We start from the raw sequence: 24,265 nt of genomic DNA, 5'->3' as shown, positions 1-24,265 counted from the left end.
GCGCCGGCCTCCTTCTACGGCGAAGAACAGAGGCTTCTGTTGGGCTTCTGCAAGCGCATCACGTGTTCCCACCATCGTATTGGCGCGCCCCCGTCACCTTCGGGTGCACAGCTACAGGCAGACGTGTCTCTTACTCGGACGGCGCGATGTACAATGCAAGGTCGACCCTTCCGTACTCAATGCTCAAGATTATTGTCGCAGCGGTCGGCTTCACGATGCTGCTCGCGCTTCAGGGCGTTGAGGCTAGCGAACTTGCCGGGGAGAAGATGGTAGAGAGCTTCGTGGTGACGGTAAGCCCACGATGCAAGTTGTACGCGTCGACGACTTGGAGCCAGTACACCGTCATGCAGTGGTACTGTTTAACAGACTCAGGGTGTCGTCGACGGCAGCATATATCACCTCAGGCTCATCGCTGTCCCTTGCCAGGGTGCGGACATACACAACACGTTGCCCGTTCGTCAGCTGTCGATGATCAAGGAGGCGCACGAAGCCAACGCCTCGCCTATGATGCGTCAAATATTCGCATGGTTCTTCCCATTCGGGCCAGCCTGGAATAGCAGTACGCCCTGTCCCTGCAATGCAATAAAATCGTGCTTTACCTGTGAACGTCAGTCCTCGCCACGTTCTACATCTCGTCCGTGCCCAACTTTATCCTGGCTTTCATCCCCGCGCAAATCAGCTCGAACACGCTGAACACCATGACGGCTTTCGCGGTATATGCGCATCTTTTGAGCACGCCCGAAAAGCTCCATGCTCACAGAGATTTAGACTGGCGGCCTTCTGTCAGACGTGTTTCTCCACCTTGTTCCGCACTCCTTCATGGGGGAACCTTCCGAGGGCGACGACGGGGTTCGGTTCGTCATGGTTGAAGAGAAACGTAACATCCTTGTAGGGTTAGTGTCTTCCTGGCGCGTCTTCATCCCTATGGATTGATCAAGGAGCAACGCAGACTTGGTATATTCATTGGATTTGCGTCGTTCTTCGTGATGGAGAAGACTTTGCGCGTCCTCGGCGGCGGGGAGGATAGTCACGGACATGCACACGAACATTCGCATTCTCATGGCCCGGACGGTACGTCATGGCACCTTTTCATGCATACAGAAGGTTCACTCTCCACTCAGAATCGGCGGCACACTCGTCCGCTATTGAAGAGAAAAACAAGGACGGATTGCGTGCACGAGGTGCTAACCCTGCCAATGGCGATACCTCCAAGGCCGAGGAAACTACCGAAACCGTGCACCAGACGTCGAAACTGTCCGCGTACCTCAACTTGTTCGGCGACTTCGTGCATAACATCACCGACGGGCTCGCGTAAGTCGTCGTGCTCGCTCGTTGGTACTACTAACGTGCTCACGCTGCGCGTATAACCAGCATGGCCGCGTCCTTCTACTCGTCGCCCCTCATAGGGGCTACTACTGCTCTCGCCTGCTTCGCTCACGAGATCCCACACGAGATCGCCGACTACTCCATCCTCGTCCGCAGCGGGTTCACCAAGGGCCAGGCGATGAAGAGCCAGTTCCTTACCGCGGTCGGCGCCTTCGTGAGTGTTGTCGGGTAAAAGACAGTCGTCTATACTGAACGGCCTCCCTTCCCTAACAGATCGGAACGTTCATGGGCATCGGTATTCACAACCTGTCCAACAGCACGGAAGAGAGTGGCGCAGACGATCTAGGCGCCGCCGTGCGACAGGCTGCCGCGGGCATCCTGGGCACTACGGTCAGCTTGGGTGATCTGGTACGCCGTTCCGCTGCTTATCTTGACGCGCATCAAACTAACGAGTATCGTGCGATCTCTTGGTCTAGGTCATCCCGTTCGTCGCGGGCGGCTTCATGTACATCGGTGCGGTCGCCGTCTTACCCACGTAAGTCCGTGCTCCGGTCTCGCGTCATCGTCTAAACCTCTATCGGTGCTCCGAGATGATCGTGCTGACGGATCGTCTCGCCTTATTTAGGCTGCTGGCCGAGAGCAAGAGCGTCTCGCAGGCCCTGAGAGAGTTCGGAGCGATGGCGTTCGGGGTGCTCTGCATGTTTTTGGTCGCGTGAGTGCAAACGGCCTGGCTCGGTGGCGTCACGCCGTTTGTCTCTCGGCTAATTGCTTGTGTTGACCGACAGGTGGAACGAATAGAGGGCAGGCGGACTAGAAGCATTCGGGATGGTATAGGCCAATACGTCGTTGTACATGTGCGTTTCCTTCGGCCGAGTAGGTCGCGCTTCTCGTCGGTTCTGGCTCGCTTAGACTGCCTTTTCTCAGATAATTTAACCCTGCCTTAATCTTATGGGTTTTTAATGCGCGCACGGTGACGGCATGGACTCGTTGTTTCCGCGTGTTCGATTTTGCAGACGGCCTAGGCCGTATGGTATGGAAGTGTTGAACGAGTTTATCGGTCATGACCCAGTGAGGTGAAGGCCAATGACTTTCACGGATGCCGCAATTTATGACAGGATGGTACGCATCTTCTATGCGATCGATGACAGCTTGGTTGATAGGTCGACCAAGCGAAGACGGAGGAAGAGGCGAGAGTTTTGTCGCCAACAGCCGGGCGCAGCGCTGGCAAGACGGAAGAGGGTTTGACCTGAGAACAGGATGGAAACCACATACGGTAGGTCGCATCGAGGAGGTGTGGTCCGTCCGGGGCTGCGAGGCTGACGGTGTTTGACTCAGGCTCCGTAGCCTCGCGTATGCCCGACGTAGTTCGTGCCTTGTCCTCCCACGGAGCTGGCAGGTAGGCCCCCTCCAAAAAAGCGATACGTCTCCTCAACAGCCTCGATCCCGCAATATCCAATTGATCAGTATACAGTTTTCTGCCAGATGCCTGCGTGTTAGGATGCCGGAAGGGAGAATGGGGGCGCGGCGTGCGTCACGCTGGGGCGGCAGCAACCTAGGGTTCGAGACCGAGCTTGTGAGGGGCCGTCGGGACGGCAGAGCGTCATCGACTTGCGTCTTAGCGCAGGCTGTTGGTCAGGGCCGTCGAATCCCTGTCATGGTTAAACTGGCGAGTGGCGTTGCAAGGAGGAGAACATGTTGGCAAGAAGGAGGGGGGGGGGAACGAGAGAGAGTTGGAGGGAGCGTGGAGGGGCTGGGCCAATGTTTACGTGGCTATCCTAATTTCTGGCGCACGTTTGTTGGACTTTTTGTTACGGGTGCCTTGCTTACTCGCTTGTCAGTGTGAGCGCGGCTTCTATTATGCCATCTTGGAGTCACAGCATTGACCTCGCCTTGCTGTTCAGGATGCTTTCTGTATCACGTTTCGGAGGAAACGGAGCCGCGTCGACCCATGAATAATCCCGGTGTGTCTTCGTTGGGGCCTTTCTCTATTGGCAGCAATGCGGCGCTGATTGCTCAGGCCTCAGGCCTTCGGTTCCGGCATGTACGCGCCGTGAGGCGAGTCTGGCGGTAACGCGCGGTGCGACATGTACGGATCTCTCGGAGCAATAGTGCGGAGCACAATAGCATGTTATATGGTCGTCCCGCGCGGCCAAGTGGGCGCTAGATTTTGGCCGGTGACTCGCTCAACGAACAGCCCCACGACAGCTTCTCGACGCAGCCGGGACGAAAATCGGGATGCAATCTCAGGTCGGTCTTTCTGCTCGAGCGATGAGGTGTTTTCGTTCAGATCGTTTCGCTCGTGGATGATCCGGGTATGAAGACTTTTACAGTGGCGTCTCTCGCCTGCTCCACGCTACCAAACCTGAATAAACCCGGAGTGCAACTTTTCGTCCATTGAATGACCCTGGAAACCCAAACCCTGCACTGGATAGATGCGCTTCTGTTATCAAAGACCATGACGTTGATGAGAGAGATGAAAGCTGACATCGTCATCTAGGCCATTCAGCCAGAACTACGCCTGTAGCTGCATGGTTACAGAGTGCATGGATGGCATTCATACGGATGACTGTATGTCATACCGCGAAAACCCCGACCGTGATGCAATATCAAGTGGACGCTCTCATCCGCTTCTATCCCTGTCTTTTCTCCCAAGCACGCGCAAACCGCCTGTTTGCGAACAGCAGGAAGATATTCGAAAGGCACCCGTGTTGGAACGGCTGAGTTTGTCGGAAGGGAATGTCAGATGTTGGAACGCGACGTCACGCGTAGCTCGCCGCGAATCACAACATTCGGGCTACAAAAACCTTCTAGATATATTTTTGACCCAGAACGTTCGAATACGCTCGCATCCACCTGTTCGAAGCTTGAGCCAAAGAAGCACGAGTGGGCTGCGTCAGACGTTCGCACGGGGGATCGCCCAAAGCGGGAAATGTGGCTTCTCCCGGGCGGATGAACGTGCGTGAGCGGGCTTCGTCACTGGCTGACCGCGTAACGGGCTCGGCAGCGCGATGCGACCACCGCTCTTAGGTCCCTCCCCTGGGCCGAACACGGTTTCCTGAATCTTTCCCATTATTCATCTCTTGCACCGCGTCCTGTTCTCGACACAAATAGTTTTCCATCTGTCGTCGCCCCTCCCCTCCACCCCCGAGTCGTGTGGCCCTTTAAAACAGGTCTGAAACAGCAACACCCTTACAGCCCAGCTCGCCACAGCGCGGCCTGACATACCCAACAGCCCTGCAGCAGCACCATACGGCCCTCGTAAATCCGGTCGGAGCCAACCCCACACTCTCGCGGCAAGGGTCACATCGCTTCCAGCTCCTGGCAGGCGGTACACGTCACCCACTCGAACAGGGCCCCTGCAGCCCTCCTTGGCACCGAACCACGACAGCAGAGCACTAGAAAGAGGCGCCCGAACGCACCGTCGAACCCTGGCATCGTCAACAACCCACCACCTCGTCGAAGTCGACTTCTTCGACCACACCACCACCGCCTTCGATCCCTCGACCCCGACAGCGAGTCGCCGGCGACGACACCCATGGCGACGAAAGGACGCTCGACACCGCGCATCGTGTGCTGCGCCATCCCTATCGCGCGCGCCTCCGGCAAGGTGCTCGTCATCACCAGTCGGAAACGTCCGGATAGATGGGTTTGTAAGTGCTCGCAGCAACAACTTCTTTTCTTGGACATCCCCGGCCCTCCTTCGTCGTCTTTTCTTCTGTTCCGGAGTTCTATCTTTACCCCTGTCTCAGTCTCCGTTACCCAGCAGACGCTGACAATCTCGCGTGTTCCCTCATCACAGTGCCCAAGGGAGGATGGGAAGCGACGGATAGAGTGCTGGAGGCGGCGGCGTCGAGAGAAGCGTTGGAAGAAGGTCTCATCCTTTGACTCTCCCCGTGGATCCACGTCCTAATATATGCCCCTCCCCTTCCTCCCCCCGCTCACTGCCCGCGTTCGTTTACGCCCCACCTCCCTCCCCCCCTTCCTCTCTCGAAACAGCTGGCGTCCGCGGCACGATCACCCGATTCGTGGTCACGATCCCGTCCGCGTCCTCGACGTACCACTTCTACGAGCTCGACGTGTCCTCGCTCGACGCCGACTGGCTCGAGTCGGGCGAGCGCCGGCGGGAGTGGGTCGACTTTGCCGAGGCCGTCAACCGCGTGTCGTGGAAGGCCGAGCTGGCGCAGGGCCTGATGCTCTCGTCTCTCGCGCCGAAGCGGTGACCAAGACGACAGCCCCCGCGTCCAGAGGTCAAGATTATCCCGACGGAAGCATCGACGGCCGAGGATACATCCATCGCTCCCATGGCCCCTAGAGAGGAACGTGCTTTTGCACATCCACACCCCCTGGTCGCTTGGACGCCGAGCCCCCAGCTAGTCGCAACGTCGCGCCCGAATGCTTCCCTTTCCCCCCCTTCATCTCATTTGCGTAGATCTTCTTTATTCCACTCCCCCATCGAAATCGTCGCTCGGACCCCGCTTTTTTACAGTACTATCGCTCATCTCGCATATTCAGCACGCTGCAACCAACCAACAAACAATGACACCCAATATCGACTTCGTTCAATCGCATTCATCGGAGACTGCATCCTCCCCCCCTCCTTCAATGGATTTCGTAACGGAGTCTCAGCCCATCACCCCGATTGCAGACTTAGTCGCATGCATGTAATTCATACCTTGACGCGCCTACGAAGTCGCAATATATAGAGACCACAGCCGCCTTTTTTTTGTGCTATGACCTCACGAGGCCGTGCCTTGAGATTCGCGTGAACATATCTAACCCAGTGTAGTTTCCGAAGGCAGGATTTCGGAAGCATGTACTCTTTTTCTTCGCCCTTATCATTCCCTGCGCCAAGGACTCGGTCACATGTGCTTCTACATTGGTATTTTTTGTGGCCATGGCGTTGGGAGGCGGTGAAACTCGCTCTCGTCGCACAACTTTAGCGTAACGACTGGGTAACAACGCTCGGGTTTGGGACGACGTTCAACAAGATATCAACTCTTGTTACCTACCAATTTCCCCGCTATCAGTCGACAACCGCATGGATCGACCCGTATCGCTGCCGTCCACAGCACCGCGCATCAGGCACGTCGATTGATGGTATCCTCGTGGTTCCCGTCGGCGTACGACCGAGCCGGGCACCACACCCGCCACCGCCCTTACGTCGCGCATAAAAAAACCATGGGCCAGCTCGGGCGGAGGCCTCGGGCGCCCCCGTCATCCTTCGTGGTCCAACGATCCCGCCGTTAAGCAGACATGCTCGTCCTCCAGGCTGTCCTCGCGCTGGTGCCCCTGGTCCTCTCCTCCGGTCTCGTCGCCGCGGCGCCGTCCAAGCGCCATGGCTCGTCTTCTTCCTCGGAAACGACGTCGGTGTACGACAGGTTGGGCAATTTGGCGCCGTACCACCAGGCCCCGGTTCCGTCTGGAGTGCACGAAGACCTGCCCTCGGATTGCACGGTCGACCAGGTCATGCTGGTGAGTCGAAGCAGGGGCATCTTTCATCTCCAATGTTTCTGAGCGGAGAGTAGATGGGACGTCACGGAGACCGGTACCCTCTCGGCTCCGAGCTCGTCTACATCCAAGGCCTGGCCTACAAGATCGGAAACGCGACGGCTGCTATCAAAAAGGCCAAGCTGCCCAGCGACCTGGCGTTCCTCAAGGACGGGTACACCACCAAGCTGGGCACGAACGACCTCACGGCTCCCGGGAGGCAGACGCTCTTCGACCACGGCGTCGCGTGAGTAGAACTTACATGAGGTCCATATATGCGCGTTCGGGGTGACGCTGAAGCGATTGTATGCGCAGCTTCCGCCTGAAGTACCCCCAGTTCAACGCGACCGCCATCCTCGCTGGCGCTCAGGACCGCGTTATCGAGTCCGCCCAGTGGTTCGCTCAGGGCTACTACGGCCGCATCTGGCCCAACATCTCCTCGACCGTGTTCTCCACCATCCCCGAGGACGACGTGACCATCTCCTGGATCACCCCCATGGACACCTGCGCCGATTGGGACTACAACTACGGCAACAACGTGAGTTCTTGCGCCACCCCCCCCCCCCCCCGCGCCGTACCTCCCGCACCCTCGAGTCGGCTTACGCTGATCCACCGTTGCTTGGGTATATAGGCCACGATCACCTGGGGCAACGTGTACCTCCCGCCGATCGCGAAACGCCTGAACAAGGCCATCCCCGGCGTGAACCTCACCACGGACGACGTGCACGGCGCGCTCTACGCGTGCGCGTACGACCTCGCCGCCTGGGGCACCTCACCCTGGTGCGGCGCGTTCACCGAGTCCGAGATCGCCGACTTTGAGTACGAGCTCGATGTGCTCATGGATGGCGCCTTCGGCTACAACCTCCCCGGCAAGATGGGACCCACCCTCGGCGCGCTCTACGTCGACAAGCTCATCGAACGGTGCGTCTCTCTGCTGCGGAAGACGCGTCGGAGATGCCTGAACTGACGCTTCCTTGCCTTCTTTTTTTTATTTACCGCAGGTTCTCGAACAAGACCGGCGACGCGGAGCCCATCTACCTCGAGTTCGGCCACGACACCACCATCGACATGATCCTGACTGCCCTCGGCCTCGCCAAGTACGTTTAACCACCCACCACCCACCCTTCCTGACCCCCCCAAACTCACCGTTTCTCTCTCTCTCTCTTTCTCTCTCTCCCACAGGGACACGCCAAGACTGAGCGCCTCCGGCCCCGTCCCCGCGCACCGCAAGTGGCGCACCTCCGAGCAGGTCCCCTTCGGCGCGCAGATGATCTGGGAAAAGTTCAGCTGCACGTCGAGCTTCGAGGGCCCCCAGATCCGGCTCGTGCTCAACGACGCGCCGATGCCGCTCACGTTCTGCGAGACGCACGCGACGAAGGAGTACGGGACGTGCGCGTTCTCCGACTTTGTGAAGGCGAACGCGTTCTCGACGAGCATCACCTGGGGCGACGCGGCGTGGAACGCGACGTGCGGTGCCTCCGACTTTTAGTAGAGACGTCGTCGTTGTTTAATACCTTAAGCAAAGGTCGTAATATAGTGTAATGCCCACTGCTTGATTGGATGCGCGAAGCATGGAAATAAGTACAGGACGAGGTTATGAATAGAGCGCGACGCGTCGATTCGCGTAAACAGACGTCAACGACACGTCAACGCGCGCAGAGCACATCTTGTGCCTTTCTCTCTGTTGCTGTGACTCCAGCGATATAAAATTGAGCGCAACCGTTTATCCCAACAGCATAGGAGCGGCGGCATGGCTGCATCCTCGTACCCATCCCCCGCGGAAGCTACGATCGTCGCACAATGCGAGAAGTTGATGCACGAAACCATGGCGCGCTACGATCCGTCGCACGACGCTTACCACGGTACGGGCTCCGCAAAGCTCTGGCAAGAGTAGCTGATTCTCATCTTAGATTGCTAGTGAATCGCGTGCGAAAAACAGCGCTTTCGCTGGCGTGCTCGATGACGCCCACGCCTGATCTCCTGGTTATCGAACTCGCAGCTCTCCTGCACGACGTTTTGGACAAGAAGTACCTCCCAGTAGATCAGAAAGACGTCGACGCGTACACCTTTTTCTTGCCCTACTTCCGTGAATGGGTCGAGATCTCTCGCGTCCAGCCAGGTACAAACGAAGAGACGGGCAACGCCGATCTCGCCGGGTTGGACTTCATCGCGGACGGGAGGGCAAGAACGATCACTAAAATCGTAGAAAGCGTGAGCTGGACGACAGAGAGGAAGCTCAGGGCGATGGAACCGAGTGGATGGACACAATGGCACGAGAACTGTGTCGAGCTCCATTGCGTACAGGACGCTGACCGGCTTGACGCCATCGGCGCCTTCGGTGTCATGCGTTGCGCCGCATTCTCGTGCGCTGTCAAAAGGCCGCTGCACACGCCTCCGAACGATCCCATGCACGAGGTATCGCTTTGCTCTGACGCGTCTACACGTGCGTTTACGACGGTCACACAGGAGTCATCAATTGCGCACTTCCACGACAAGCTCCTACACGTCATCTCAAGACTGAAGACCAAGGAGGGAAAACGGCGCGGGCAACGGAGGCATCAATTTGTGAGCACCTTCGAGTTCGTTCCAGTCGACGAACCGGATCCTAGCTTAGCATGATGACCAGATGCTCGACTTCCTCTCTGCAGTGGACGAGGAGTATGAGGGAACCTCATGACACCATTCTAACGACGATGTAGATGTTGCGGGTGAACCGAGCCATCCTCCCTCCCGAGACGCTGCTGAACGCGATCATTCCAGACTTGCGTCACAGCGAGCTTCGTGTACCGCGTAATAAATGGCGATCTAAGGATACAATGGGGATATGCAATGGTCCCGGAAAAATCAATCAAACTCGCTCATATCGAAATTGAACATCGAATGCTATGCTCGCGAAATTCAGCAGGATCCCACATTATGATCGATCGTTGTGTCCGCACCTTATACAAGCTCATCACCTTTACCACCCATGCTTCCAGATGGAAAATCTTCTTCTGCCCTAATCGCATTCGGGTCTCCTGCATACACGTTAGCACAAGGTCACATGTCAACAGAGGGCGCCGCGCTCACGTATATCGCTGCCCAATGCATTATGTCCGCCTTCAAGCTTTCGTCCACGCGCTCTACTACCCGATCTGCAACCGTCTTCGGACTGTGTTAGTCCGTCTAGCCTCGTAGGAAGCTGCGCGCGCCACGGACCTTCAAGATGACCGTCGGCGGTATACAATGGCTCAAGAGCTCATAGAACTTGGCCCGAACGTCCATCACGCGTTGCGGGCTCTGCTCTTGTACGATCATGTCCGCGACCTTGTGGCAGTACGTCTCCCAATCTGGTTTTGCTATGGATAGCGGCCCTGACAAGTCGGGTCTAGGGTACGCGGTAGGGATTAGCAACGGCGGAGGCTGACGAACCGGCGCGTGGAAGAACGTACGACTGCATTTTCAGCGCCTCCAGTACCAGTAGAGCCTTGCGAAGGTTCCCATTCGCATCCCTAGCGATTTCGGCGGCTGCATCTGGCGGAAGATCAAACCCCTCTCCTTTAGCCACGTGTGCCAGTACGCGCATCATCTATCCGTAGACCTGCCGGTCAGCTCCGGCACGGGTATATCAGAGAAGACGGTATCTGACCTCTTCTTCACTGGGAGCGCCGACACGTACCAGTAAACATCGGGACTTGATAGGTGCAATGAGGCGTGACGTCGAGTTCGCACAGAGTATGATACGCATGTTTGACATGTACTTTTCCATGGTTCGACGTAGGGCAGCTTGGGCGTCCCGAGAAAGCGAGTCGGCTTCGTTGATGACGACGACTGGGATCCAAAGGCGTCAAGTGAGGTTCGAAGCTCGATAGTCACGAGAAGAAGAGGTGTTGCATGAGCAGAACTCACCCTTGAACCGTTGCCTCGCATTCAGGTCAACCTGTTGTGTCTGCGCAATCTCCTTTAACAGCTCTTGTATGACTACCCGATCATAATTGCCAACTTCGCTGTTCGAACCATGAGCCACATCCTCACAGGGGATCGATGTGATCCCACCTGGGCGTGATCTCGATGTGGAAGTTGCTCTGCACGACGTTCAGATCCAGTCGCCGCCTTGAAGGAGTCATAAAGACACGCTGGTCGATCTTGAGCTAGAAAACAGCCATGATCCTATCAACCTTGGCATTGGGAGACTAAGTGTGATCTGATGCCACCTTCTCCGCACCCGGACCATAAAGTTGTCTTAATGTCGCACTGATCCTTGTTTTCTTTCCCGCGCCCGAAGGACCATAGAAAAGCATATGAGGAAAGTCTCCAGATGAGGCCTAAGCGTATCCCAATGTAGTGAGACTACCAACGCCGGTCGTCCATGAAAAGCGCGACCTACCAGTGATTTGAGTCGCGCCGAGAGACCCTCATGGTAATGCAAGTTATCCAGAGCTTTCGGTCGGTACTAGGTCTGTTCAGCTGGAGTAGGGTATTCAAATATGCAGCGTAGGTCACCTTGTCGACCCAGAGAGACATCGTGTGATAAGGAATGCTACGACAAGAGGGGCTCGGGCTGAGTCGATGTCGCGGGACACGACGACGCGCGCGAGGTCACAGCAAACATGAACGTGACGGGACGTGAAGAAGCGCTTCTTAGTCAAGTACCTATCATATACTTTCTACACATTTTGTGCGCAAGGGCCATATAGTGTAGCGGTTTAGCACTCGGGATTTTGAGTATGATCGCTTGTTCCCGCAACCCAGGTTCGAACCCTGGTATGGCCTTTTTGACCCTCATCTGCCGCGAACAAGGAGTTCTTATACACCACTGCTATAGGTACACCATCTTCAGCTCTTTCACGTTACAACTACGCCGAGCCGCGGCCCTACAGACCAACATTTCTCCTGGAAAGTCCGATTAATAGGTGTTTTGACTTCAACACCTTCGAAACCCAATTGCCGAATATGAATCCCCACAGAATACCGAAATAAGAAGCGCCACCGTTCTGTTACACCACTCAGCCTTCTGATATACAGGGGAAAGCAACATCACCGACCTGTCCGTTGGTGATGACGATCATTTCGTAGCTACAGCACAAAAGATCAGTATCGCCTCACATACGGCTAGTCCGCTACGATGAAAAATTGACACTGCACCTTCCTTTGTACACCTTCATCGTCTTGACCTGACGCAAGTAACCGATGACATTGGCCGCACATACGGACACATGCGAATAGTACTTCCCGATCTGCTTCTGTTCGTTCCAATCCGTGCAGTCGCCAATGGCGAATATATCGGGGTAGTCGAGGGTCTGTAACGTGGGTCGAACACGAATCTGCCCCGTATCATTGAGCAGATTTGGGAGGCAGGACCGTATAAAATCGGTATTCGGCCGGCCTCCGCGGGTCGGAACCTGTAAGACAATATGTTGTCTATCTATCGGCACAAGACCAAAGTTTGACGGGACATACAATGAGCGCGTCATCGAACTGCATGCCGCGTCGTGTTGTGATAGACGCCGGACCAGGTAGTGGTATTTCCTCGACGAAGTCGTTGTAGAGTATCTCGACACCACGAGCAAGCAGTTGACGTTCGAGAAGGGCACGATATTTCGCAGGATAGGTATCGTTCAGGAGAGCTGAGTTCCCATGAACGATAGTAACCTTCTTGTGCTGCTTACGAGAATATCATGAACATCGATCTCCATGAGATTTTACAATGGGTAACGCTTGTGAACGACGTACGGGCCAGATGTCCTTTATTTCTCCAGCGAACTCTGGTGTATAGTTTTAGTCAAGATAGCTCAAAAGGGACGAAAAGGCGTACTGACCTATCCCAACAGCTCCGCCACCTGCCAGTACGATATGGGTCGACTCCGCGAAGTTTGTTCGCCATATTGAAAGATGTGATTCAACTCCTTCTGGATCGTTGGGATACGCAAGCGGCCCTTCCCATACAGACCCGGGGGCAAGAACGAGGACATCGTAACCGATGCTCTCTCCGCCCTCGAGCACGACGGCCCCGCCTACAGTGCTTGCGTTACGTTCAATAGCTTTTGCTGTAGCAATCCTGATTGTGCCCTTCCCGTTGTGAAACAATCGGTCATACCTGGCAACGAAATATATCATTTGATATCAGTGAAGGGAGCAGACTACGAACGGGAAGAGCGTTTTCTTCTCAAGACTCCCTTGATCGGATACGGTTGTGCGACACTGGCCTGGGAGGTAGACATTGAACGGCCGTGCGGTAACGAGCGTCAGAGATTGCTTCGTGATGTCTATCTTGGAGGAAAGCGAACGTGCAAGCAAGCTACCAGCCCCCCCTCCGCCAACGACAACTATCCGCTGTTTGTCGGTGGGCATGGTCTCTGTGATTGGATAGTCCCGAGTCTGCGTCGAGTGCAAACCGCTTTGCCCCTTGTGTCCAATCTAGCATGTTTTATAAGCGATTCATTTAGAGTTGGTCGCGCGTGCTCAACGCTAAATCAGGAACCGCGCCGCAAAGCATACGTGTGAACGCTAAGTAACGGTTGTAGTGCTTGGCCCCGGTAAAGACCTCGAAGGCACACATTCCTTCCGCGCGGAGATTGATCTTCAACTGAAGTGCAGAGCGGTGATTGTGTTCCGGCGGAACAACTAATGAGCTAGATTCAGCCGCCGGTGGAGCCGAGACGTAACGATCGGACACATTCTGAATGTCAAGAGACTGTTGCGCCTGCTTCCAAAGGAAATATGTTCGCATTGCACTGTTGACGTTCCGCCGATTTGATAGATTGGTGGCCATAAGGCAGGTTGCGATGGTGCGGCTGGTTACCTTCAAGTGTATGGCTGCATTCTCTTCTCCATTTGGGGCGATGTGGGTTGTATGCCAGCTAAATTCGTCCGATCATGGCATGGTCCTCAAAGATGTCTGGTCAATAGAGTCGAATGTAGAAGTACATATAGTGTTCCGCATTCATTGCCGCCCTGAATAGGTATAATCCGACGATTGCGCGATGGCCGGCAGCAGACGCCAGACGCGAGCGTCGTCGAACAAGAAAGTACAAAGGGCTTGTACAGCCCCGGAGAACACGTGGACTGTGGCGATGTACTGACGGACTGCCCTTGCCTCGGCTGCGCTTGCTCACCGATCTGTCTTGACCAGCCTTGTCTCTCTTCTCTTTCATCTGTCTCCGCTAGACTCATAGAACTGTACTAATACCACTCTGTCGATGTCGGGGGCCTATGCGGCGCTACTCAACCTCAGCGAGCAGTATACTGCCACAACCCAGTCCGCCGTTGAGATCGCCCTCGCCGAGCGTAAACGCAAAGAAGCTGCTAAACGGAAAGAACAAGAAGAACGAGAGAGGAAGGAAAGGGAGCAGGAGGCGAAGCTACGCTTGAAGAAGCTCGAGGCGGAGAAGCGGGAGCAAGAGCGGCGGCAGCGGCAGGAGGAGGAGGAACGGGCACGCGAGCGGGAAGCTAAACGTCGGGAGCAGGCGCAACTGGATCGCCTCTTGGGCAACAAGGTCAATAAACAGCGATCTGGCCACGGTCTGGATTACCCGACGTCGCGAGCGGCGGCTAGCCGCGAGAAAGTTGTTGACGACGATGGGCCCGTCGCACTGACCCGAGAGGAACTCCGAGAGCGGAAACTGCAGGCAAGCATGCGTCGGCAGTTTGGTGGCGCCGACCGACGCAGTGGAAGTTACGCATCGGGACATAGTGGAAAGTCCGGAAGACGCCTTGCTGGAGGCGCTATCGACATGGTGGCGAATGGCAGCGGTGGCACGTCCGCCAGCGCTGCACAAAGCATTCGAGCTAGACTTGCCGCCCAACCGAACACACTCACCAAACTCAACACGGTCAAGAGGGACACTCGGACTATCGACGAAATCGTCGCGGATCTCGCAAAGGCCAAGTCCGGGCAGGTCGTATCAGGCGAGGATGCGAAAGAGTTCAATGGGTGGTTCACGGAGACGAAGAAGAAAGAACTCCTGAGGAAGCCTCGATCCACCGCGTCTCCTGTGTCCGGCGCAAACTCGCCGGCACATCCATCATCGTCCAGTACGTTCATTGCAAAGATGTTTGCATAACAGAAAATAACGAAACCATGACAGAATCCAATCCTGCACCATCTTCCGTGGCGATGTCTTCCGCTACCAAGAAGCTATCGTCCATGAAACTTTCCAGTTCCGGTGCCAATAGCGGCGCTTCGAACTCCCTATCGAGGCCGTCCAGCAGTTCAAATCTGAAGGCGACACCATCACGCTCGGCGGGTATCGACCCACGAGGTGCCCAGTCATCCTTGGCTAAATCGCGACCTACGAGTACCATGTCCAAGCCCTCTCTGAAGTCTGGGCGCCCTGTCGCACCCACTTCTTCCTCACGGATGAAGCGTGGGCGTTCGGGATCTTATTCGTCGGATTCTCGGTCGCCATCCCCGCCTCCCGCGAAGAAACGTCGTGACAAAGAAAGGGGTCGTGCCGATTACGACGATGAGGGAGACGGCATGGATATCAGCACCGAAATTTGGAAGCTGTTTGGCAAGGATAAGCGACGTTACGTCGAACGGGATGTGCTCAGCGACGATTCCGACATGGAGGTAGACACGCGGACCCTCGAGAGAGAGGAAAAGATCAGTATGCGCATCGCCAAGAAGGAAGAAGAGGCAGCTCTTGAGGAAGAGCGTAGGCACGAGGAGGAGAAACGTCGTCGCAAGAAGGAGAAGGATATGAGGGAAAGGAGGGGATAAGTACAACGGCTTGGCAGCTTCCTCTCGGACGATGGATCAGTGGAATTCTGTCGTTACACATAATTAGCTCTATGTACATCATGTTCTTTTCGTCTTGTGACCTACGCATCTGATACAATCCGGCCAATATCTTCTTCACGTACTTACATCGACTATCTGCCACGGATCATCTGTTACTCGTCTACATGGAATATATGGTTATTGTGCATCAATAAAGCAACACCGCAATGATATGAAAAGCAGCCAGACGTCCTACTTAGTATGTGCAGACATCATACAAATCTTGTCGGATATCCACCTCATCCGCTCTCGTCCACGCGGAAACGTTTCCGCGGTCCTTCCTGACCGAAGTTTCCACCGCCGCCCTGCCCACCTTGTACGAATGCTGGGTTGAAATGGCCTTGCTGCATACTCCCGAACCCGCCGCGACCGCTCATGGGCATCATTCCCATTCCACCACCACCTACAAATACAACGAAAACGGGGTCTCAACATCAGAACCAGCGCACAGAGCGAACCGTAGACGAAAAGGCCGCTACATGTTGGAGCCGTACATACCCATACCGTTCATCATGCCGCCGCCGCCGCGCCCGCCAAACCCGCCGCCCATCAGGTTGCCCCTCGGGGCTTGCGGGACCATGCCCCGGCCGCCCATGTTCATGCCCATACCCATATTGCCCATGGCCATGCCGTTCATGCCCATCATGCCCATTCCCATGGGGTTCATGCCGTTCATCATACCACCGCGCATCAGGCCCATGTTACCTCCCATCATGCCACCGCGCATGGGCAATTGGCCACCCATGTTCCCGCCCATGTTGTTGTTGTGTCCGCCACGGAAGCCACCGCGACCGCGGCCACCGCCTTCGCCGCCACTGGTAGGTATAGGCTGGTTTGCGTGCGCACGGCCCTCGCGTGAAGGGGGCTCTGTCAAAACAAAGGCGTCAGCAAGACATCGCGTCCCTGCCCATGTGCACGATCCTACCTTTGGGGAGCGTACGGAACGGATTGCCCTGCGCGGAGTTGGTGGGGGTCGCCGTTGCGCGGCGATTTTGGAAGTCACTGCACATGGTCAGACATCGATGGGCCAGCTATCTCGAACGAAGCTACGCACTTGTTGTCGAACCATTCTTTCAACGCTGCCGCGTTTTCGGGTGATCCACATTCGATATATGCGATGCTACGTGTTGCTCAATCGCTGACGATTTCCGCGAAGGAGGTGAGTACGTACCCCTTACTCTTCCCGTTCACCTTGTGCTCCGAGAACGTGATATCCTTGTGATCAATCGTGACGCCGACGTTTAACGCGACTTGTCGAAGGTCTTCGTCGGTCGTCCACTGCGATGCGTCATCCAAAAGTACGGATAAGTACAAGGCAGGATTACACTCGAGAACGACATCAGAATTACGGACCCATTGCAGATCGCCAATGTACAAAGCATCGTATCCAGACATAGCGTTCACAGCACCCATGCCTCCCGACATGTTCATCATCTGGCCCCCATTATAGTTGCCATTCGCGCCCGCATTGGGGGTGGGCGATTGTCCCGTCTTCGGATTTTGAGGCAGCGCGTGTTGCTGAGGCTGCTGCTGCCTCTGTTCCTCCGGGTCTTCCTCTCGAGGTCGTTTGTCGCCAACGGAGGGTTCCGGGTTGAAGTCGCCCTTCTGTATGGACTTCGGTTCCTCTTGCTGCTGCTGCTGTATTCCAGAACAACTGTCACTGGGTTTGTTCGTCCTTACAGGTGGCTCACGACTCACCTCAACGGGCATAGGTCCAGAGCCCACGAAGGCTTCGTCATCGCCGTAGAGATCGGTGAAATCTTCCTCAGTGCTATTTTCCATCGCTCACAATGTCGTTCGTCGACAGGAGAGTTCGTTTAAAGGATCTCTGTTTCGGGGGCGCGAGTGACAGGAACTGCGAGTATCGACGGACAACAGAGCGAGCGATACAGCAGAGCGTATACAGCACCCAAGGTAATGCAGCCTCGTCAGATACATGCATATGGAGAGGATTTTCCTGGAGGACAACGAGAGGCAGCATGGACATGGACGAGACTCTTACATGATAAATTAATACAGGGAGAAGGCCACCGTCGGTTGCTCGTTCCAGCGCTCTCTCCGAAAGATGTTCCCAGACAAAGCCGATGCAGAAAAGGCGCAGAGTGAAGACGTGAGGAGGTCAAAGTCGTGGGTCGGAGACAAGGATCTGGCGCGTAAGGCGGCGCGTCACCTCACGCAACTTTGCTTACCTCTATTTGTTTTCGGTGGCACCAAGGTGCCCCCGCGGCGAAGACGATACCCGGACACACTTGTTTGTCTCTTTCGAGTCAAGCTGGTACTATGTAGTAGGTTGATTCATCGACGTAAGTCGCTATACTACCGACAGATGATTGTACAGAATAATGTTGATGAGTATACATATGTGCTCCATAACACGACCATATATAAGCAGTCCCTGAGACATTGCAGCTTTAGATCCGATGCGTGGTTGAAACCAATTCGTCTGCGGCGTGGAGCCAGGGAAAGAAGTGAAATGAAACAAGGGCGACCACGGAATGCGGGGGGCCCCCGACCCCACCGAACGGTGGCAGGCGGGTCGGTCGAGGTCCAGGTTCCCTCGGAGCGCGTTCATGAGTCGATCAACTCCCAATCCTCCTCCGGCTGGCCGACCGGTGTCCGAGAGTCCTTCGTCGGTGCGTCGTGGCCCTCGGACCCTTCCCGCGCGGCGACGAGTGCTTCGAGCTCCCTTGTCGCGCTCATCATCGAGATCGCCACCCTGGCGCCCATCATGAGGATCTTCTGGCCCTCCGGCGAACATCGCATCCGCGCGACGATCGCGCGCCGGTGCAAATCCGCCTCCGAGTCGGGCTTGGAGCGCGGGAAGACAGGGCGCGCAGGGAGCAGCTTCTGGACGGGGGAGAGCGGGGAGGAGGTCCTGTGCCGGAAGGAGCTGTAGAAGAGCGGTGGGCGCGGCTTAGGTTTGAAGGTGATCACGGAACTTGGGCCCAGTTCGTCGAATAGTGCAGCGAGGGACGCGGATGAAAGGGAGAGCATCTCCTCGGTCTTGAAATCCTGGACGTAGCGTCTTGCACGGGCCTCCTTGTACGCCCGCAGAGAACGCGCGGAGGAGGATTCGGCGCGGGTGGCGGGGATGGAGGGGAAGGCGAATTCGGGGTCCGAGTTATCATCGAACGCGTCCGAAAGCTCGATGAAGGACACCGTCCGTTGGAGGGTGCGAGCCGACTTGGCCGGTTTGGGCATCGAGAACGAGTGGGTACGTTTCCGAGCGGAGTGGAACGGATCGAACGACGCGGGCGGGGGCGGCAGGACAGCAACGCACGACATGTAGCTGAAGGTAGTGTGCTCGGCTGTCGCAGGGAGGGGGTTTATATCCAAGGCCGTGTCTGGGGACAAAAGGAGAACCGGGACTGGCTGCCTGCTTAAGAACAGGCGTGCACGTGACATGTGGCAGGTGGCTATCGCCGGGCGCCACTAGATCCGAGTGGAACATCTGCGTCCGGAGGAGTCACCTCTGTAGGGGACAATCGCTTAAACCGGCATCCTATTCCCGGGTGAATCCAAACCTGGCCTATGCTGACGCTGCGAGATGCAGGATTGCGGCAGCACCGCATCTCGGAGAACGCGACGGAAACAGACTCTGATAGATGGATCGTTGATGCCGGCAGGGCACAAGCTAAAGATGATCAACGGGATCGCACGCGGAGAGCGCGGAAGCAAACGTCCAAAGCCCATACATGGTTGCCGGAGATAGTTCCCAGCGCCCACCGGCATATCGCAACATGTATACCAACCGGAGAGTTGCGAAAAACGCTGTGCTGACCGCGTTGGCCCTGCCGTGTGGGAGCTGCGTTTCATATTGTCAGCATCCGCACAAATGCCACGCAAGCCACGCGAAGGCTCTCAGATGGCCACGAAATGCCGAGAGCACGGCGGGAAGTTATGACGCCAAGGGTGCGCATATGGAATACGCGAAACCGATATGAAACGTACATTGACAGCAGTATCATCTGGGAGTCGAGAGCGAAGAACTTCGATGTAATGAAACATGGCAGTTATGGGGCAGTATATTGGCCCACAGCCCCGATCCAGTATGTACTTGGTTGTGCCGATCCACAGCAGCTCATATGGGTCGAATCCGGTATCTGCCTCATTTCAGTTTGCTCTTCCCTTCAACTCGATGAGACTGCCGCGCGCTACGACTTCTCCCTTGAGCGAAGATGCGATACAGGATATCTGATGGTATAGCAGTGTTCACCGGCGCAGACGGCTGGTGAGATACCGGTTCATGATGATATCCGATTGAGGATAAGTAGATAGTGGCGTAGTTAGATGGTGAACTTACAGCGAAAGCCAATCATTAATGCATCATGGAGCATGTATTCACTTGCGTATCTTCCGATACCCGTTTGGATCATAACTTGGGGGGTTTCATCGCGCGGCTTGAATGTGGAGCCAGCGCGCACGGCGAAGTTTGCCCCTGTCGAGTCAAATGCAGAGTTAAGGTTGTACGTGGGTTATACAAACGCTGTTGGTAGCTCGGGCGCCCGGGATAGCATCTAATGCAGGAGTAACGGGGGTGCTGTGCAGTGTTTTGAGGACCCAGAGGTAGGTCTATAGTATACCAAACTTTGTACCGCTGCATAGCTGTCGAGACTATCGGGGAGTTGCTGTCATATTTGTCACCAGAAGTTGACATTCACCCTAGGCCGTCCCGATAATAGATTGAAGACAGTTTCCGCGTTCTAGCCAGCAAAGCAAAAGATAGAATGAGATCAGGGCGCCCATGTTGCACAAGGCAGTGCCTTGATTCAATGATAGCCATGTTATCTCTCATGTTAACGCTGGCTCGTCTGATGGTCGAGTCTCTAGTTCGCTATCTCTCAACTCAGGATAGGACTTGCAGTACAGCCAGTGGCTGTCTGACCTAGCGCTATGCATATCCTACCCCGAGATGAGGCCAAACTGCTTTTGCATCAGGTGGTTGCTGCTTCAACTTGATCCACGGACCAATTGACTCATGCCGCGCTCCAATGATGATATCCCACACAGGCCGGGTTCCTCGCTCAGAAACGTCTCGCGCGAGGACTCAAGCTCAATCAAACCGAAGCCACGGCATTGATCGCGTCAGTGTTACAGGAGAGAATCCGGGATGCCAGGCATTCAGTTGCGGAGCTGATGCAACATGGGAAGACGCTCCTTGGCCGAAGGCACGTCCTCCCTGACGTTGTCAGCCTCCTACATGAGATACAAGTCGAGGGGACGTTTCCTGATGGGTGCGTGCTTCAGACTCTGGCGTTGTTCAAGGCCTAATATCTTCGTCGGACAGCGTGTTCCTGGTGACGGTGCACGATCCTGTCTGCACGGAATCTGGAGACATCGCAGCCGCTCTCTACGGATCTTTCCTCCCCGTGCCACCTGAAGACGCGTTCCCGTCCACCGACCCCGCGGACTTCGCACGGGAGAAAGTCGCCGGCGCCATCATCGCGCGCAAGGAAAGCATCGTGATAAACAAAGGGAGGGAACGCATCAGGCTGCGCGTCACCAATAACGGGGACAGACCCATCCAGGTGCGTAGCATTGCCATATTTCCACTATCCCGCTGCGGTCTGCGGTACGAGTCTCATCATTCCTCGAAACCAGATTGGCTCGCACTACCACTTCGTTGAGACGAACAAGGCGCTGTCCTTTGACCGCGGCAAAGCCTACGGCAAGCGCCTGGATATTGCCGCTGGCACCGCAGTGCGCTTCGAACCGGGAGATGTCAAGACGGTCACGCTATGCACCATAGCCGGGGCGAAGATTATCTCGGGTGGAAACAACCTCGCGTCGGGCGTGTTCGATCTCGCACGCACCGACGACATAATCCGGGGTTTAGTCCAAAAGGGCTTCGGGTATGCTCCTGAACCCGGGGCGCTCGAGGTGTCGGAAGATACGTCCATCGGTCGGGATGCATATATCGCTATGTTTGGGCCTACTGTGGGCGACAGGGTACGTCTTGGCGACACAGCGTTGTGGATTGAGGTGGAGAGGGACGAGGTCGGTTGTTGGCTTGTCTTAAACATCACGGGTGCTCAAGCCTATCCGATAGACGGTATACGGCGACGAAGTGAAGTTCGGCGGAGGTCAGTGCATCTACGCGGGCTCGACACAATACCCGTCTCACACCTTCCAGGCAAATCCATACGGGAAGGGATGGGACAAGCGACCAATCGATCGTCGTCCGAGACCCTAGACCTTGTGATCACAAACGCGCTTATTGTCGACTGGTCGGGTATCTACAAGGTCTGTCCTCCCCTTTCCATCGGTTATCTCCCTGGCCTTACCGTTGCGGGTATAGGCGGACGTCGGTGTCAAGAACGGTTATATCGCCGGAATTGGCAAGGCGGGCAACCCAGACGTCATGGCAGGCGTGCACCCGTCCCTCGTCATCGGCTCGTCCACGGAGGTCATCGCTGGGGAAAAAATGATCCTCACAGCGGGCGCTATCGATGCCCACGTTCATTACATATGTCCCCAACAGGTTAACGAAGCGCTCGCTGCGGGGACGACAACCATGATCGGTGGCGGTACCGGGCCTAGTGCGGGGACGAATGCCACAACGTGCACTCCTTCTCCCTTCTATATGCGTCACATGTTGGCAGCTACGGATGGTCTTCCGATGAACTTCGGCTTCACCGGGAAAGGCAACGATGCGGGGACGACGGCGGTGGAAGAGATCGTGAAAGCGGGAGCTTGCGGGTTGAAGCTCCACGAGGATTGGGGCACTACTCCAGCCGTTATTGTCAAGGCGCTGGACGTCGGTGACAAGTACGACGTGCAGGTAAGCGCAACCTAAACCTTCATAAAGAGAAGTACTCACGTTCATATCTTCCCAGGTCAACATTCACACAGACACCTTGAACGAGAGTGGTTTCGTTGAAAGTGAGTTCGGGGAATCATAGTATGGCTGGATTGTATCTGATGGGGCAGTCTGAAGGCACCATTGCCGCCTTCGGAGGTCGTACAATTCATACATACCACACAGAAGGTGCAGGTAAGTGGGCTAGGCATTGGCATTGTTGATACGAATCTGAACGGTCTTCGTACAGGTGGTGGACATGCGCCAGACATCATCGTCGTCTGTGGTCAGAACAATGTACTGCCTTCTTCAACCAACCCGACTCGTCCCTTCACGAAGAATACACTTGACGAGCATCTGGATGTCAGTCCGTCTCATTTTGTCACACCGAGAGTGCTCATCTGAGCCCGTGGGTAGATGCTCATGGTCTGCCACCACCTCGACAAGTCTATCCCCGAAGATCTTGCGTTCGCCGAATCGCGAATCCGAGCCGAGACAGTCGCTGCGGAAGATGTGTTGCATGATACCGGCGCCATCTCCATGATCAGTTCGGACTCGCAGGCCATGGGCCGCGTAGGAGAAGTTGTCAGTCGTACATGGAGGACGGCCAGTAAAATGCGCGAATTCAGGGGGCCGCTCTCGGCTCTTGGTGACAGCGAAGGCGTGGACAATGGGAGGGTCAAGCGTTACATTTCAAAATACACCATCAATCCGTTGGTGCCGTTCTTACGGGATCAGGGTTTTGGTTGATCATAGTTTACAGTGCTATCACACATGGCATGAGCCACCTGGTTGGTCAGGTTGCTACAGGTACACTGGCAGACCTCGTTCTTTGGAAGCCAGAGAACTTCGGCTCCAAGCCCTCTATGGTACTGAAGTCTGGCGTAATCGCCTGGTCGCAGGTATGTCTCCTCTAGTTGGCAGAATTTCGACCATTGACGTCTATGTCGCAGATGGGTGACGCGAACGCATCCATCCCTACCGTGCAGCCGTTCTACTCCAAACCTATGTGGGGCTCTTACCCGGCTTCAGCGGCGCTCAACTCTATCTCGTTCGTGTCTGAAATATCCATTTCGTCTGGCACCGTGGCGTCCTATAAACTATCAAAACGGTTCGAACCTGTTACGGGGTGTCGAGCGGTCACGAAGAAGGACATGAAGTGGAACGACGCCACGCCCGAAATGAAGGTGGACCCGGAGAACTATGAGGTGCATGCAGACGGCGTGCTCGCGGATATCGAGCCCGCAGAGCGGCTTCCCCTTGGTAAAGCATACAACCTGTTTTAGTACGTCCTGTAAGGTCATGCAGAGCAATCCAATGTACTATTATCGGCGTGGTCTTCTGGCGAGCCCCAGTGGCAGTTGAGATGCAATGGCCATTCCGCAGAGATTCACAAGAAGCACGCAGCACGCAGCACGCTGATCGATCTCCTGTTCTAGACGTCCCGACCACGCTCGGGATTACCAGTCCATAAGAACTTACAGACAACAACGTTCAGCGTTGGGTTGATGACGTCTCCGTGTAACCGAAGCGGACAGGTACCCAATTATCGAGCAATTGAAGACATGCTGTCTATGGTGGCGGGCGGGAATTTTTGCGGGATTGTCTGTGCCGAAAGAGCAATAGAGCGGGAGCATCGCAAACCATGTGTTATGTGTTTCCCACAATGCCGCTGGCGGAAAAGTTTGTGTTCTGAAGTCTGTACGAAAGTGCGGGGAACCGGGCTCGCTTGGCTGTATTCGCTGAGGCCTGGGGCCTGATCCTTCGGATACGTACGTATTCCTCCGCTGTGCAATGATGGCGAAGGATGGTGCAATGATTACGGAGCAGGGCGGGCCGCTGAATTCAGGAGTGCCCGAGCTCAGACAGTCACTGTTTGGGATACAATGATA

The 24,265-nt window shown here is 55.7% G+C and overlaps 9 protein-coding genes and 1 non-coding gene across 10 annotated transcripts; 6 read left to right on the top strand and 4 right to left on the bottom strand.

Moving 5' to 3' along the window:
• Positions 1 to 179: 179 nt before the first annotated feature.
• Positions 180 to 2,042, top strand: PUNSTDRAFT_139102 (ZIP-like iron-zinc transporter; the record flags this gene model as incomplete). Its single annotated transcript, XM_007388789.1, has 10 exons — positions 180 to 290; positions 427 to 559; positions 613 to 713; positions 769 to 893; positions 950 to 1,071; positions 1,122 to 1,311; positions 1,372 to 1,540; positions 1,600 to 1,734; positions 1,803 to 1,861; positions 1,952 to 2,042. The coding sequence occupies 10 exons, from the start codon at positions 180 to 182 to the stop codon at positions 2,040 to 2,042; spliced, it is 1,236 nt and encodes a 411-aa protein (XP_007388851.1).
• Positions 2,043 to 4,470: 2,428 nt separating this feature from the next.
• PUNSTDRAFT_108927 (uncharacterized protein) lies at positions 4,471 to 5,854 on the top strand. Its single transcript, XM_007388788.1, has 4 exons — positions 4,471 to 4,496; positions 4,559 to 4,976; positions 5,126 to 5,197; positions 5,323 to 5,854. Exons 2-4 carry the CDS (start codon positions 4,862 to 4,864, stop codon positions 5,544 to 5,546), a joined length of 411 nt encoding a protein of 136 aa, XP_007388850.1. The 5' UTR covers positions 4,471 to 4,496; positions 4,559 to 4,861; the 3' UTR covers positions 5,547 to 5,854.
• Positions 5,855 to 6,289: 435 nt separating this feature from the next.
• On the top strand, positions 6,290 to 8,371 carry PUNSTDRAFT_108926 (phosphoglycerate mutase-like protein). The gene is made up of 6 exons (XM_007388787.1): positions 6,290 to 6,798; positions 6,852 to 7,060; positions 7,129 to 7,351; positions 7,445 to 7,734; positions 7,815 to 7,910; positions 7,996 to 8,371. The coding sequence occupies exons 1-6, from the start codon at positions 6,580 to 6,582 to the stop codon at positions 8,300 to 8,302; spliced, it is 1,344 nt and encodes a 447-aa protein (XP_007388849.1). The 5' UTR covers positions 6,290 to 6,579; the 3' UTR covers positions 8,303 to 8,371.
• Positions 8,372 to 8,736: 365 nt separating this feature from the next.
• On the bottom strand, positions 8,737 to 11,316 carry PUNSTDRAFT_93526 (P-loop containing nucleoside triphosphate hydrolase protein; the record flags this gene model as incomplete). The annotated part of the gene is made up of 14 exons (XM_007388786.1): positions 8,737 to 9,228; positions 9,280 to 9,378; positions 9,440 to 9,521; positions 9,574 to 9,696; positions 9,753 to 9,830; positions 9,883 to 9,957; positions 10,012 to 10,180; positions 10,245 to 10,381; positions 10,442 to 10,623; positions 10,702 to 10,799; positions 10,849 to 10,943; positions 11,007 to 11,117; positions 11,180 to 11,245; positions 11,296 to 11,316. The coding sequence occupies 11 exons, from the start codon at positions 11,314 to 11,316 to the stop codon at positions 9,658 to 9,660; spliced, it is 1,071 nt and encodes a 356-aa protein (XP_007388848.1). The 3' UTR covers positions 8,737 to 9,228; positions 9,280 to 9,378; positions 9,440 to 9,521; positions 9,574 to 9,657.
• Positions 11,317 to 11,479: 163 nt separating this feature from the next.
• PUNSTDRAFT_t100 lies at positions 11,480 to 11,565 on the top strand. The gene has a single exon. It is a non-coding gene; the product is annotated as a tRNA-Gln (tRNA).
• A 101-nt stretch (positions 11,566 to 11,666) lies between these two features.
• On the bottom strand, positions 11,667 to 13,143 carry PUNSTDRAFT_77080 (FAD/NAD(P)-binding domain-containing protein; the record flags this gene model as incomplete). Its single annotated transcript, XM_007388785.1, has 7 exons — positions 11,667 to 11,786; positions 11,838 to 11,868; positions 11,938 to 12,194; positions 12,253 to 12,453; positions 12,526 to 12,557; positions 12,612 to 12,889; positions 12,941 to 13,143. The coding sequence occupies 7 exons, from the start codon at positions 13,141 to 13,143 to the stop codon at positions 11,667 to 11,669; spliced, it is 1,122 nt and encodes a 373-aa protein (XP_007388847.1).
• An 848-nt stretch (positions 13,144 to 13,991) lies between these two features.
• PUNSTDRAFT_139097 (uncharacterized protein) lies at positions 13,992 to 15,514 on the top strand (the record flags this gene model as incomplete). Its single annotated transcript, XM_007388784.1, has 2 exons — positions 13,992 to 14,826; positions 14,880 to 15,514. The coding sequence occupies 2 exons, from the start codon at positions 13,992 to 13,994 to the stop codon at positions 15,512 to 15,514; spliced, it is 1,470 nt and encodes a 489-aa protein (XP_007388846.1).
• A 535-nt stretch (positions 15,515 to 16,049) lies between these two features.
• PUNSTDRAFT_116765 (uncharacterized protein) lies at positions 16,050 to 17,356 on the bottom strand (the record flags this gene model as incomplete). Its single annotated transcript, XM_007388783.1, has 6 exons — positions 16,050 to 16,441; positions 16,500 to 16,576; positions 16,629 to 16,694; positions 16,746 to 16,852; positions 16,928 to 17,212; positions 17,273 to 17,356. The coding sequence occupies 6 exons, from the start codon at positions 17,354 to 17,356 to the stop codon at positions 16,050 to 16,052; spliced, it is 1,011 nt and encodes a 336-aa protein (XP_007388845.1).
• A 507-nt stretch (positions 17,357 to 17,863) lies between these two features.
• Positions 17,864 to 18,879, bottom strand: PUNSTDRAFT_128571 (uncharacterized protein). The gene has a single exon (XM_007388782.1). The coding sequence runs from the start codon at positions 18,857 to 18,859 to the stop codon at positions 18,143 to 18,145; it is 717 nt and encodes a 238-aa protein (XP_007388844.1). The 5' UTR covers positions 18,860 to 18,879; the 3' UTR covers positions 17,864 to 18,142.
• Positions 18,880 to 20,406: 1,527 nt separating this feature from the next.
• Positions 20,407 to 23,706, top strand: PUNSTDRAFT_108919 (urease). The gene is made up of 13 exons (XM_007388781.1): positions 20,407 to 20,512; positions 20,585 to 20,808; positions 20,862 to 21,102; positions 21,176 to 21,571; positions 21,624 to 21,657; positions 21,708 to 21,817; positions 21,873 to 22,355; positions 22,411 to 22,456; positions 22,512 to 22,568; positions 22,624 to 22,736; positions 22,791 to 23,086; positions 23,137 to 23,275; positions 23,327 to 23,706. Exons 1-13 carry the CDS (start codon positions 20,468 to 20,470, stop codon positions 23,657 to 23,659), a joined length of 2,517 nt encoding a protein of 838 aa, XP_007388843.1. The 5' UTR covers positions 20,407 to 20,467; the 3' UTR covers positions 23,660 to 23,706.
• The last annotated feature ends 559 nt before the right edge of the window (positions 23,707 to 24,265 follow it).

Source organism: Punctularia strigosozonata (assembly GCF_000264995.1).
Source record: "Punctularia strigosozonata HHB-11173 SS5 unplaced genomic scaffold PUNSTscaffold_20, whole genome shotgun sequence".
NCBI lineage: Eukaryota > Fungi > Basidiomycota > Agaricomycetes > Corticiales > Punctulariaceae > Punctularia > Punctularia strigosozonata.
Note: the sequence above shows the minus strand (reverse complement) of the source record. Positions and strands in the feature narration are given on the sequence as shown.